Below are 13256 nucleotides of genomic sequence, written 5' to 3'. Positions count from 1 at the left end.
CTCTGCAAACACGCCCGGCCCACACGCTCGGGGGAGTCACACGCACCACACTGAAACGGGTCTTGATTCGAGCAAAAAGCACCAAGCACAGCTCAAAGGCGCCTGCTTCGTGCACGTAATTGCGTACACCCTACAGGGGAAACGTGTCCGTCCCAGACCCCACGCGGGCGCATGGGTGAGCACGATATCCTGAGTCCGAGTGATGATGACCGGGTGGACGGGGACCCACACACATCCCATTCCCGGTGTCCTCTGCACTGCACAAGGAAGGAAGTGGGACACAGAGCCACCCCGTGAAAAGTGGACCTGCAACTCCACTGGTAATCCCATCTGCACCTCTTGGACTTTCTGGGACAAAAAAGAGGCGGGAACCACGGGCCACAGGCCACGCTGGCCGACCATCTCCCCTAGTCTGTTCCAGGCGGACCCATGAGGCCTTCCCAGCCTCCGCTGTAAACGCTGCCCATTCGGTTGTCTGGGTTGGCTCTGTTTGGGGGGAGGTCCCACTGCGAGGGGTTATACCTGGCTCACGTCCCATGTTAAATCACAAAAAAGAAAACAAGAAAAAAAGCAAAAAGAAGCATTAGGGGCCCCCCAGCCTCCTGTAGGGCAAAGGCGTGCAGCCCTATCTCCTAACATCAAATTCTGCAGGGTTCCGACCCCGTGTCTTTCTGCTCACGAGCCGTGAGTTTTCTGTTGGGGACAGAGTGGTTGTGAGGATTCTGTTTAGATGTTAAAAAAAAAAAATGGTTATAAGCTTTTTGGAAAGAAAAAAAATAGGGATGTACACATTCTACCTGCAAACCTTCGCCAAGGGTTCAATTTTAGGACGAGTGCTATTAGCTTTAAAGGATTCGAAATGCACTGTTTGCATTTAAAGGAAATTTCCAGCTTACTTATAGCAACTTTTTTGGTTGGTTTGTTTAATTCACAGCTGTTTAAAAACTGCATGTATGAGGGTAACTGTGTAACGCATTCATGTCTGGGGGGGGAGCTGAAGGGGCCTTTTGGTTTGTATAAAGAGTTTCAGATGACCCCACTGCGACCTGTCCAAATCCATCGATGGTTCAGCTCCATGAAAAGGTAGAAAATGTTCCCTTACGTGGATGGGGAAAAAATTATTTTTTTTTTTTGAAAAATTGACCAAAGTTCAGGAAGAAGGAAAGAAACTCGCCAACGCCAGATCTGGACGGATCCAAGCCTCTTCTGGAATCAGAGCGAACTATGGGAGTTCCGGAAAGGCCAGGGTGGCCCGAGAGGAGCCAAGGATATGATGGGGGAAGCAGCTTCCGTCTGGGCGGGCCTCACGGACTAAGGCAAAAACGCAGGCGTCCTATCTTCCTCTTCCCCGCCGACCTGCCCAGCCCTGCCCCCAGACCCCATACGCCGCGGCGTGCAGAGCACATCGTCCACAACCCAGGTGCGTCGCTGGGGACCCTAATGCTTTGGTTCTGTCCTGTCAAGGGCGCTCCCACTGCATACCAGTTTCTGAAATAAATCGCTATTTGGTGCTTTCTCAGTTGGGGGGGACGGGGCAAGGAGGGAGGGGAGGGACGCCGGGAGAAGGAAGACATCAAACCTGGAACGGACTAACCCCTACAAAACGTGATCTCCAAAGTCACCGCCCGAAGGGCCTGTCTCAGCCCCTTCTCTTCCCAGAAACGGCTGGGCACACCTCCCCTCCTCCAGATTCCCAGGGCCCGGCACCAACCCCCCCCCCCCCATCATCTCGGCGATGGGCCCCCTCCGGCCAGGCCCGCAGCACACAGGAGGCGGTCATGCCCTTACAGTTCCAGAGCTGACAGGGTCGAGAGCGCACGGCTCTTTTTTTAAATCTATAACATTTACAGTATTGCACTTTCACTGCACTTCATTGCATTTGACTAACGTGAAGGCTGCCTCAGTATGATACCGAAAAACCACGCGCCCCTGCGTCTCCAGGCGAGTCCTTTGCGTCTGAATTCGGTGAAGCAGCCCAAGGGCGGGGAAAAAGTCAATTCGGGAATCAAACCCTGGAAAAGTTATCAAGTCGCCTGGTCTATGGCGCAAGAAGGAATCCCACACTCCGTGCTCGGGGACCAGCCCTGGGCGTGGCAACCGGGCTGGCAATGCAGGTCCCCCAGAATACGGATGCCCCGTGGGAGATTCACGTCTCCCCGACCCTCTCCCCACCTTGTCCTGAGGAGGTCCGTGGGCAGACGCGGTTCCTTATTGCTGCAGAGCACGGGGTCCCCAGCTTGGCAGGCGCCAGTCCACGTTGCAATCCAGACCGGCCCTCCCCCTCCTCTCCTCGGATGAAAACTTCCTGGCCCTGCGTAAAACTGTTGGCAACCGAGAACTGGCGTCTTCCGCGGAGACCAGCCCCAGGTCTTTGCTGGAGTCGAGTTGGTGGTCTTCCCAAGCTGGGTAGGAGGCCGCATGCACAGGGTAGGGGAGCTGGCAGCCCAGGAGGACGCGCGGGGCTCGGGACGAACCCACCGCGTGGCGGAGGGCTGGGTTGCTGCTCTGACCTTCACCTGCTCTCTTCCGCACAGTCTCGGCGAGGGTCTGGCGGGGTCGTGAGGTCCCGGAAGGCCCCCGCCCTGGGTCCGTGGTGGGCCCCCGGGCTGCTCGAGGCAGGGAGGCCGCCGCGCCAGGGCCCGCGCCCTGGCTCCGGGGCTTCCGTGCGGCCGTCGGGAGGGGGTGGCGCCGAGGGGTCGAGTGCAGGGCGCAGCGCGGGCGGGGTCGTGGGGCCGGAGCTGGGCGCGGGGCGGGCGGCGGGTCAGAGCCCCAGGGCCTCGGCGTGCTTACGCGCCTTGAGCCGCAGGTCGGCGATGCTGGAGTTCTTGCTGTTGCTTTTGGCGGCGGCGGCCACGACAGCGGCGGCGGAGGCGGACTCGGCCAGCGACGCGATGGGCAGCCCGAAGGGCGGCGGCGGGAACATCAGGTAGGGCGCGTGCGCCGCCAGGTGCGGGTGTAGGTGCGGGTGCGCGTGCGCCACACCTTCCAGCTGGAGCTGCGCCTGGACCTGCGAGGGCAGACAGGGCGGTCAGGAGGGCTGCGGACGGGCCTTTCCCGCGCCTACGGCCCCTCGGGAGTCCCCTTCCTGCAACCCGGGCCCATCCCCCACCAGCCCGGGGAGTCGGACTGTCCGCTGGACACGCGTCAACGCAGCGGCCACTGGCTGCTCTGCACGGGGAGATCCGGAGGATCTCAACGTCTCCCCCACCCGCCCGCCCCTGGGGCGCCCACACCCTTGTCCTCCCGGGCACCCCCTCGTCGCGAAAGCCTCAACGTCTCTGAACCTGTCAGGTGTCCCTGAGTCCGGCTCTGGACTCCCGTCACACACCCTCCCGGGGCGTCTCTCGAACCCAGGAGGAGCACGACCGAATGTCCGTGTTCCAAGGCCTAATTTTTGGCGGCACCCCAGGGCTGACCCCGAGTCGGGTAGCAGTTCTGTGACGCGAAGAGGCCGCCCCGTCCTGGGGAGGGAGTGAAGCCCGGGCGGAAGACGGCGGCGCGGAGGGGGCAGCCGAGGGACCCCGAGCATGCCCTGGAGCCCTTCCCGCTTTGGGCACCTTGAGTCGGAATGCCCGGGCTCCAGCACCCACTCTAAGTCTCAGGTGTCTAGTGATGACGCCCTCCACCACCCACTCCCTAGCTGACCCGCAGGGGCCCCCAGAGAACACCGGGCCTGGTCCTTGGAGCAAAACCACTCCGTGCGCGGGGGCTGAGGGAGAGGGTTGAGGCGGGTAGGGGGTGGCCACGCCTCCACGCCTCCCAGAGCACCCCTGCCCCGCCAGGGAATGCCCTCCGCAACCCCCAACCTTAGGTGGCCAACGGGGCGCACCCCAAGGTCCTGCGCTGGGGCGAGGCAGGGAGCGCGTGGGCTCTGCGCTCTCTCCCTGAGGGCCGGCGCCTGCCCCGCGCACCTTCCACCGTCCACCAGTAGCGCAATGCAGCCCCTGGGGTCTTCGGACACCCCAGCCACTCCTTATCCAGGAGACCTCTTGCCCGCCGGGATCCCGAGACCCTGAGCCTGGGCGCAGACAGCCCCCACCTTGACGCCATGGGGCAGGCGAGTTGGGGTTCGGTGCACACACAGGACCTCACGCCCAAGTGCGAGCACCCCGCCCCCCTCCACCCCCAAGCAGGAAGCCTGGGTGGGTGGGATTTTTTTTTTTTTTCACTCCGATTTTTGTAAAATTGTGTTTGGGTTTCTATCCTGGCCCTCCCAAAAGTGAGCCTTGGAGTTTTACAGCGTGATTTTAATATGTGCCAACGGGTCTATAAATGCAGCCTTGTAAAGGCGGCCCCCTTTCTTCCGCGGGGGCGGGAGCAGCCGGGGGAGGCAGGACGCCAGGGGGGGGGGGAGGTGGCGGGCCCCGCGCGCGGCTCAGGAGGAAGAAAAACGGGCTACCTGTTGGAAAGGCATTCGCAGGGCGCCCATGTTGACGTACGGCGCCACCCTGCAGGCGTCCAGGTGGCTGGCGGTGCCCAGGATAACGCCTGCAAGGGAAGAAAGGAGCCGTGAAGACCACCGGGGTCTTGTGCGCGCCCGGAAGGCCTCTGCACGCGCTCCCCACGTCCACCGCCAGCCTGGGCACCACCCACCTTTATGCATCTGGTTTTCCTGCTTCCGGCACTTGGCTCTACGGTTCTGGAACCAGACCTGGGGACAGAGCAAACAGACGCGCGCAGTCCTGTGAGCCCGACGGCCTCTGAAGCTGGGGCTTCTTGCCGCCACCGCGGTAGACGAGGCGCGGGGGCGCGCGCTGGGCGCGCGCAGGTACCACACCGAGGGGCCGCAGAGGCTTGGTGCGGCTCAGGGCGCAATAGAGCCCTCTCCCGCGTCCTCTCCTCTCCCAACCCGGTAGACCTACAGCTGCGCATTCCCAAACTCCCTTCTGAGCTGTGCCTGGTCCCCAAGGCCAGGAGCCTCAACACCCACATGCAGTAAGGCGTGCGCGCTGCCACAGCGGGCGGATTCGAGAACTTTCCATGATCGGTGTGGGCATTCCCTCCACCACTCCGCCAGCCCCAGCCCCACGGAGAGCCTGACCTTCCCCCTGGCAGACCTTAGCCACCAAGGAAAGGGGTGCACGGGCTGACAAGTAGCTTCAAAGGTGGCCCCTCCCCCAACCTGGAGACACCCTGAGTCCAGAAACTTCCATGTTCTCCTTGGAAGACAGGAAGGTCCCGTTTAATATTAAGGAGTCATGAACGTCCTGGATCCATAAAGATGGGGGCACCCCCATAATTTGGGGCACCAGCTTCTCTAAAAAAAAAACCACACCTAACTCTTGGAGAAAGGATATTAGTGGGATCCTCATTTGGGCGCACAGGGTACCCCCCAAAAGCTTCCTCCTCGCTCCCCACGCTCAAGAGCTCCCCCTCTCCTCCAGACAGCTCTGGACCTTGAGCACCGGGTCCCTCAGGCTGTGCCTGACAAAATCTGGAGGCCCCTCCTTCCATGTGTTCAGCCACTGAGTTTTACCTAAGGCTTTCTCCTGCAGAAGCTGTCTTGTTGCTCTGACGGACCCTCAGGGCTGCGATGGTGGTCAGTGACCATGCAGGATAATTAGCACAAAGAAATCCTTCCCTCGGGCCACTCTGCCCCGGTAGCTTGGGCCCGGGTGGCCTGAGCTCCCGCAGCTGCAAGCAGAGAGCTTGGATGCTTCCCGACCCCTACTGCCCACGGGGAGGATCCTCTGCACACCAGGCAGATTAGAAACCTTAACTTTTCCTCTCCAGACCCTTAAGATGAGGGTTTTTATCCAGGGCTGGGCCATCGCCCACTTGCCCTTGAGAACTGGCTTTCCAGAAGCTCAGGCCGACAGGCTTCAGGGAGCTCGGAAAAGTTTCAGCACGTTCCCGTGAAAAGTTATCCCCACACTGCCACCTCGCTCTGCACCCCAAGGTCTGCAAACCTTTCCTCGCATCTGCAAAGCCTGCGCCAACGTCCCTCCTCTCCCCACCCCCACAAGGAGCCTCCCCCTCAGACTCTCCCCCCTCTCAGGAGCACCCCGGATCTCAATGGACCCCTTGGGATCCGGCCGCGAGGCCGGGGCAAGTTCTGCCCCCTGTGAGGGCACTTTTCAGAAACAGAATCGTCTGTAAGTCTGGAAAGGGAAGCTGGCTTTCCTCGCAGCGCGGCTGTTGAGGGGTGGGGGATTCTGGGGGGGGGGGGTGCGATGATGAAGAAGAAAAGTGATGCATTAGCCCTCGCGCGAAGCGATAATAAATCAGTCTTGGGGTGATTCACGATCAATTCCAATTAGTCCTGAATATGCTAAGTAAAGCACAGCACACGGGTTTCGGGCTTATATCTTCATTAACGGCTCGTCACTGATTTTTTCCACAAACGCTGTAATCTGATTTCTTTTTGATTTCCATTACAGACAGTGAATAATGACATTTAATTCAGCTCCGCGCCATAAACCCAAAGATATTTGTCGTAATTAAATTACCTCCTGCTCCTAGCTGTGGTCTCATAACTTTCCATTATAACCCTGACAGCTGTGGGACACGAGGTGCCACAGCGACACTAAAAATAAAAGGTTAATAAGGACCAGCTTCCATCGGATCCCCAATTTATTTACAGCAAATTTCCACACTAAATTGAAACTCTATCCTTTAACAACCCGGGACAGGCTGTACCGAAAAGGATTACCGAACACTTCGGAGACGGGAATCAAGCCCGGGCCCCGTTGCGCGCCCCCCCCCCCCCAAGACCTCCGTGCTGTCTGTGGGATGACCCATTCGTTTTCACTAATTGATTTTTATGAGCCCGTCTGCCTCCCCTCCACCCTGCGACTCTGCTCCCCATGGCCACCAGAAAATGATTCCTTCTGTTCGATCCCCGTGTTTGTTTTTATGATTATTTACAGTCGTTAAATTTTAATGCACCTCTGCACGGATCGCCCGGCAGGTCGCACCCCTCCCCACGCCCCCCCCCCCGGATGTTTTGGGGCTTTCTCAAGGTCCGCAGAGCACCCAAGAACCAATTTCCTGCCACTCCGTCCATCCTGCTAAGGTGTTCCTCGGTAATAGACTACTGAAAGAAATAGTGGACAATTAAATTAGAAGTAATTTATTTTTATAGAAACAGTACATCAAGGCCTGGGAGATATTACAGAACCCAGGCCGAGAGACACCGGGAAGATGACATAAAAGTTGATGTCCCCTTCAGCGAAAGTTTAATCTTTTCATTAATTTATACGGGGCAGCGTCATCTATCTTCCCCGAGAAGGGTGGCCGGTGCGAAAAGACACCCTGAGCGGCAGCAGCGAGGGCCGCCTCTGTTTGCGGGGGGAGCCCCAGAGGTCCCAACGGCCTGGACGCTCGGGGACGAGGCGGTCCAGACCTACTCTTCGCCCGCACGTGGGTCCCCGTCTTGCAGGGAAGCTCCGTGTCTGCTGGCTCTGGGGACCAGAGCTGGAAATGGCTGCGGGATATTGCATTTCAACCTAAGAAAACCTATTATTGACAGCAGCCACAGGGGAAGCTGCAAGGGGGCTTGGATCCAAAAAAAAAAAAAAAAGTTTTTTTTTTCAGATTAAAGATTCTGTAACAGTATCTGCAAAACACGTTTGTGTTTTCGTTTTGCAAGTTAGCGCAGGGTGGGGGGGGGGGGACGTGGTGTTGGACTGTTGGTCTTGTAAGAAACGGGAAACTCGGGCTTTCAGGGCGCTGTGCTGTTCACGCAGACCCCCTCCCCGCTTGGCAATATTAATTCCGTTTATTTAAAACCGGTCCCCAGAGCCCCGAGAGGCTGACCCGCTTTCCCTGGCTCTCCCTGGCGCTGCTGTCCTGCTCAGAGCCTTGAAGAAGGACGGATGGGGGGCTTCCAGGCCCGACCTCCCAGGTGGGGTCTGCGTGACCCGCGGAGGAAGCGAGTTGGAGGCAAGTCTCTGCCACCCTCCCCCATAAATGCATTAATCAATTTAACTTAACGTTGCTATTGCCCAGGAAGGGCTTTCCTGAGCGTCCCCTCCGCGCACGTGCTGGGCACGCCCAGGGCCCCCGCAGACCGCGGCTCGGCAGATGGGACATCATGAATTCATGCGCCCTAGCCCCCCGCCCCGCGCGCCCCACGCCCCGGCTAATCCGGCCCCGCGCGGGCAGCCGCCGAGCTCATCAACATGCCCCGTGTGCGCGGCTCCCCCCACCTCGCCCCTCGCTTCCCCTCCCTGGAGGGGGAGGGAGGGGGCCTCGGGCCTCGGAAGGGAGGAGGAGGGGAACAGGAACAGTAGAAAGTGGTGAAGAGACCTCCGGAGGCCCGACCGCCTCGACGCGGAGCGGCCTCGCCCTTCGCAGGAACCGTGCGACCCGCCGGCGAGGGCCGCCCGGGAAAGGCCTGCAGCCCGTGCCGAACCGGCGCGCCCCGGGGGCCGGGCGAGGCCCGGGTGGCGGGGCCCTGCCGCGCGCTCCTACCTGCACACGCGCCTCCGAGAGCCCCAGGCGCTGGCTGAGCTCCTCGCGCATGAAAGCGTCGGGGTAGTGGGTCTCGTCGAAGAGCCGCTCCAGCTCGTTGAGCTGCTCCAGCGTGAAGTTGGTGCGGCTGCGTCTCTGCTTCAGCTTGGTCTGGCCGTCCTCGTCCTCCGACTTCGCGTCCTCGCGTTTCTCCTTGCACTCGTACATACCTGCGGGCGGGCGAGCGCACCGGGCTGAGCGCGCACGGCTCCCCCGCGGCGCCCTGCCGGGCCCCGCGGGCGCGCGCGGGAGGAGGAGGCCGGCGGCGCAGGCTTCTGCGCCACGCGGCTGAAATCCAAGTGTGTGCGAGCGGAGGACGCGGCTCCAGCCGCCAGGGCGCCGCGACCGCCGGGCAGCGTCAGGTCGATAGAGCGGGCTGGAGGGGAACGCACGCTCTTTGCTTACAACTCGGGCACGGGCGGCGCGGGGTTTCTGGCCCCCATCTCGCCACGGTTTCCTTAATTCTGCCACTTTGCCTCTTGACACACTGACATAGCCTGACCTCTCTCTCTCCCCTGCCTCTCGGGACTGGGATGTTAAGTATTATTTTAAGTCAAAGAAGTTTGGGCCAAGGTCCCGTGAAGGGTGCTAGGCAGGCCCAGGCCAGCCTGGGGTCCAAGCCCGGAAACCCCGCTGCCCCTAGGTTTGCTGCGCCGCAGGACACGGGCCTTGCCAGGCGGGTCGGAGCCTCCCTCCCCGAGGCTGTGGAGCTCAGTGCCGGCGAGGCCCCTACCCTGGTATCTTTTTCAGAGCCTGAGACCAAAACTCGTAGGCTATGCACAGTGCGGAGTCTGGGGGTGTATGGGGGAGCGGGGTCCTCCTGCCGGCCCTCTCGCACTCTCTCTGCCTCACATATATGCACACGCGGTGAGACACACACTCCACCAGGACCTCAACAGTGGTACTTTCTTAGTCCAAAAAGGATGTTAGCATCTGGACTTGCTGGAGGGAGGCGACTGGGGGGCTGGAGCATGGGGTAAGAAGATCAGCATTTCAATTCTAACCCACAGAACTCTCCTTCCCTCTTCTAGGACAGGGAGGGCCTCCCCAAGTTCAGAAATTTAAAAGTAAAAGACAGTCCTCCCAATCCATGGCAGGCAGGTGGTCCCGGGCCGCCTGTGTCTCTGGGGGGCTTTCTCTCCATCGGAACTTGCTGGACACAGGCACGGAGCATCTCAGGGCCCTAAACAGACGTCCCCGAGTGTCAGGAAGAGGCTGGCCTTCGGCAGAATCTGCCCGCAGAGCCCCTGCTTCTGAAGCAGAGAAGGCCGCTCGCTCCATTCTTCCTCCCAGAAACTGCCGGAGAGGAAAAGACCGAAAGCCGCTGTGGCGAGAGGCACAATCCTGATACCCTCCTCCCCCAGTCAGGATCCCGAACTGGACAGCAGGCAGAGCCCCGTCCCGAGTCTGCCTCTCCATCAAGACTCCTGACCGCTGGGCTCTCGGCCCCAGCCTGGATTTTTAAATCCCTTTCCCTCTCCTGAAAGCATCGTGTTGCCAGAAACACCCCGTTTCTTTCCAAGTCCTAAATCCTGTCCCAGAGGCGGCCCCCAACTCTTCCTTGCTCCCTGTCTCTGAAGTCTGACCCCAGGGACTGATCCCAGCTGACACGTTGGCCTTCAAAGTCCTCAAGAACTGGCGGCACTTTCTGCAAAACCCACAGACTCCCATGCTCGGGAAGGCGGGACCCGCGGTGCAGGAGCCCAAGACCTCCGGGTTTCTTCTGGAACCTCGAGATCTCCCAGACTTTCATGTCGCTCCCGTTTTATAAATGCACCTGGGCTGAGCCCTGCCAGGGGTCTGTGCACGCAGCCCAGGGGGACCGGTACAGTTGGGAGGAAAGGAACCCTCTTCCGCTCGCTCCTTCTTGAAAGGCCCTGACTGTACTCGGCTCTCCTTCCGAGGCCCCCTTTTCTGGGGTCCACTGCCTCTGCAATCACGGTGAAAGGAGACTGGGGGGACGAGGAGGGGCCCGACCTCTAGGAAGGACGAGGGGGAACTGGGCAGGAGCCACGGAGATCAGCCCTGGGTGCAGTCAGCCTCGTGTAGGCCCCGAGTATGCCCAGGCGACAGCTGTGTCTTCACTAAAGCAAACTCTATGAGTGATAGAGCGAGGGGTGACCGGCGGTGCCTGGAGGGGTACGGGGAACCCTGAGGTAAGGCAGCTCAGGCCCAGGCCACCTGGGTGGCCAGCGGTCAGGGGCTGATCTGCAAGGCTGTGCCGGCGTGCTGCTTGCACGGGTCGAGGCCTCGTAAAGACTGGGTCATCGGCACCGTTTCAAGGCCATGGCCTAGGACTCTGCCCTCGGAGACCCCGAGTATAGAGTCCCCAAGAGCTGGAGGCATGGGCTTCCTGGGTCAGGGGAGCTGTGTGTCCCGGGGAGGTCTAGTTGTAGGAGGACCAGCACACTGACAACATGTGGAACAGGGCCTGCAGAGGCCGACTATCGGGCTCTGTATTTCCTCTTTGTAATGAAAAAGAGACATTCGACCAGATTCAAACTGTGCCCCCCACCTCCGAGAAATCCAGCCCATTTTTTTTTGCCTCTGATTGACCGCTGCTGGTTGTCCTGTTTGCTCTGAGACCCCGGGGTTGGGAGTACCCCTGCCCAGCTGGGAGAGCCCCCCTAACCCTTCCAGATCCCCGACTCAGCAACAGGGCGAGCCCCAGCGACGTTATCCACAGGAGCAGAAAGGAAGGAGGCCCAGGACGCGGTTGGCTCTGAAAGCCTGGGGTCCCGCAGCCGCCCGCGCACTCCTCCAACTGCCCGGGGCCTTCACTTCACGTCCAGACCCTGGCCACCTGCGGGCGCAGGAGTGGTTTTAATTTAGAGGCCCGCGTCAGCTCAGATCAAGCCTCGAGGTTCAAGGGGAAAGTTTTCCCTAAGAGGAAACAGCGCGGAGAGGGTTCACCAGGCGGGAGAGACGACTGCGCGCGTTTGCCCCGGGACCACCGGCCCGCCCGTCCGCAGCGCCTGCCCCTTTCAAATGCTCGGGACGCCAGGAGGCGGTGGGCGCGGGGAGAGATGCGCGTGGATCCCTCTTCGTGCGCGCTAGGACTCGAGGAAGACTGGCCGGCCGACAGGCAAGCACCCAGCGGCCCCTACAGCGGACCGCTGCTTTCCGGCTCATCCGCCCGATGGTCCCCAACCCCGGGAAGTTCCCGCTGCCACGCCCGGCGCCAACGGCCGGGAGAAGCCCGGTCCTCAGGCAGCACTTGTCCCCAGCCCCTGCCCAACCTCGGCTTCCCTTGCTTCCCGTCCTGTGTCCGCATTTTCCTTTCTTTCTTACGCAAAGACTGGCGGCGGGTTGCCGGGGCCTTTCCGTCCGAGCGTGGCTGTGAATTCCGAGTTTGGGGTGGAATTCTGAGCAAGCCGCGGCGCCCGGGGCCTCCCCGCGCGCGGAGCGAGGGGCGGGCGGGCGGGCTCCGTGGCGAGGAGACGCGGTCCCCGGGAGGGCCCCGGAGCGGCGTCCTGCGAGCTTACCTTCCGCGGCCCTCCCCGCGCCGAACTCTTTCAGCTTGTCCTTGTCGTTGTCCACGTGGTCCTTAAACAGATGCACCGAACAGTGGCCACTGCCCTCCGTAATGTCCTGGAGGCTGGATTCCGAGCTCCCCAGCTCCCGGGAGCGCGCCAGTCCGCTCTCCAAAACTTCCCTGTACGTGATCGAATCCTTCTTGCCGCCGCCGCCGCCGCCGCCGCTGCTCTCCTTGCTTTTCTGGTCAAAAGATTTGGATACAAAAGCCGTGAGTTCCTCCATGGCTGCGCGGGGCTGCGGGGTCCGCGGGGCTCGGCGGCGCTGGCTGGGAGCCGGGCTGAGGTCCGCACGCCTCCCCGCGCGGAGAGGACGGTCCGTGTGAGGGTAGAGCCTCCCGCCGTTATTTATGCCTTTCAATTTGAGATCTCACTATTTATACAAGGCCGCGTCCGCCCAACCCCCCGCGCTCCCTGTCTTCAGCAATTACGGCTCCCGGCTCGGCGGCGGGCGCACGCAGAGACGCTATCTCTCCCCCACCTCCAGTCCGGCAATTGGCTTTCTTTTCATTTCATCACTGTTTGGCGTCTGTGCACCTTGGTGTGGAGAGGTAAAGATCCAATTTTGGGAAGGGAGAGGGGGAGAGCGCGCGCGCGCGCGAGCGGCCGCGGGCGGCGGAGCCCCAAACAGGTACCCGCATTCCCTCAATGCCTGGAGGAAACCGAACTCGAGGAGCTTATCGATGGTGAGGAGGTCCTCGCCGGCCGGCACAGCCTGGAGCCCAGCCGGCCCGAGCCGGGGAACCTGTCCCCGCAGGATGCGCCCGCGCGCGCGGCACTGCGAAGAGACGCCGAGGGGACCCGGGGCGCCGGGGACGCGCGATCCACAGACGAGAATCGGCTGCGACTCGGAGATGCGGTTGGATGGCGGGCCGGACCCGCCGGCGAGGCCCGCGGAGCGAGCGGTTGCAGCGGGTGCGCACGGCGGCACCGGTAAAAGGCTCGAGGACCCCGAAAGGGGGAGGAACGGGGCCCGCGTCTACCGGAGCGTGGACGCCGGAACCTCGGCGGCGGGGGCGGCGAAAAGCGGCTCGCAGACCTCTGAGGAGCCTGCGCCGCGGAGGCCGGGGACTGGGAGGCCGCGTGCGCCAGGAGCGCGCGGGGTCCGGACTCGGAGGCAGCCGCCGCGGGCGGAGAGACCCGGTTTGTAAGCTGCCGTCCTTCGGGCACGCGTTAGCGTCCGCGCGGCGGCACTGAGGCAGCCTCCTCTCCAGCCCTGCCGGGAACCCGGTGCCGACGATATTTATTTGGGGGGAAATCGAGGTATTT

The 13256-nt window shown here is 61.5% G+C and overlaps 1 protein-coding gene across 1 annotated transcript; it reads right to left on the bottom strand.

The window, feature by feature from the left end:
* Positions 1-2761: 2761 nt before the first annotated feature.
* LOC123935441 (short stature homeobox protein) lies at positions 2762-12213 on the bottom strand. The gene is made up of 5 exons (XM_045996253.1): positions 11940-12213; positions 8416-8624; positions 4594-4651; positions 4400-4488; positions 2762-3007 (listed from the first exon to the last, which is right to left on the bottom strand). The coding sequence occupies exons 1-5, from the start codon at positions 12211-12213 to the stop codon at positions 2762-2764; spliced, it is 876 nt and encodes a 291-aa protein (XP_045852209.1).
* Between the last annotated feature and the right edge of the window lie 1043 nt (positions 12214-13256).

This window comes from Meles meles, chromosome X, assembly GCF_922984935.1.
Source record: "Meles meles chromosome X, mMelMel3.1 paternal haplotype, whole genome shotgun sequence".
NCBI classification, from domain to species: domain Eukaryota; kingdom Metazoa; phylum Chordata; class Mammalia; order Carnivora; family Mustelidae; genus Meles; species Meles meles.
This window is presented reverse-complemented; position numbering and strand designations above follow the sequence as displayed.

Excerpts from the sequence above, each read along its gene's own strand:
- LOC123935441 (XM_045996253.1), bottom strand. The coding sequence starts at position 12,213 with ATGGAGGAACTCACGGCTTTTGTATCCAAATCTTTTGACCAGAAAAGC. Across the intron at positions 8,625-11,939 it reads CGCGGGGAGGGCCGCGGAAG|GTATGTACGAGTGCAAGGAG; the intron begins GTAAGCTCGCAG and ends GCCCGCCCGCAG. Across the intron at positions 3,008-4,399 it reads TGCGAATGCCTTTCCAACAG|GTCCAGGCGCAGCTCCAGCT; the intron begins GTAGCCCGTTTT and ends CTGCCCTCGCAG.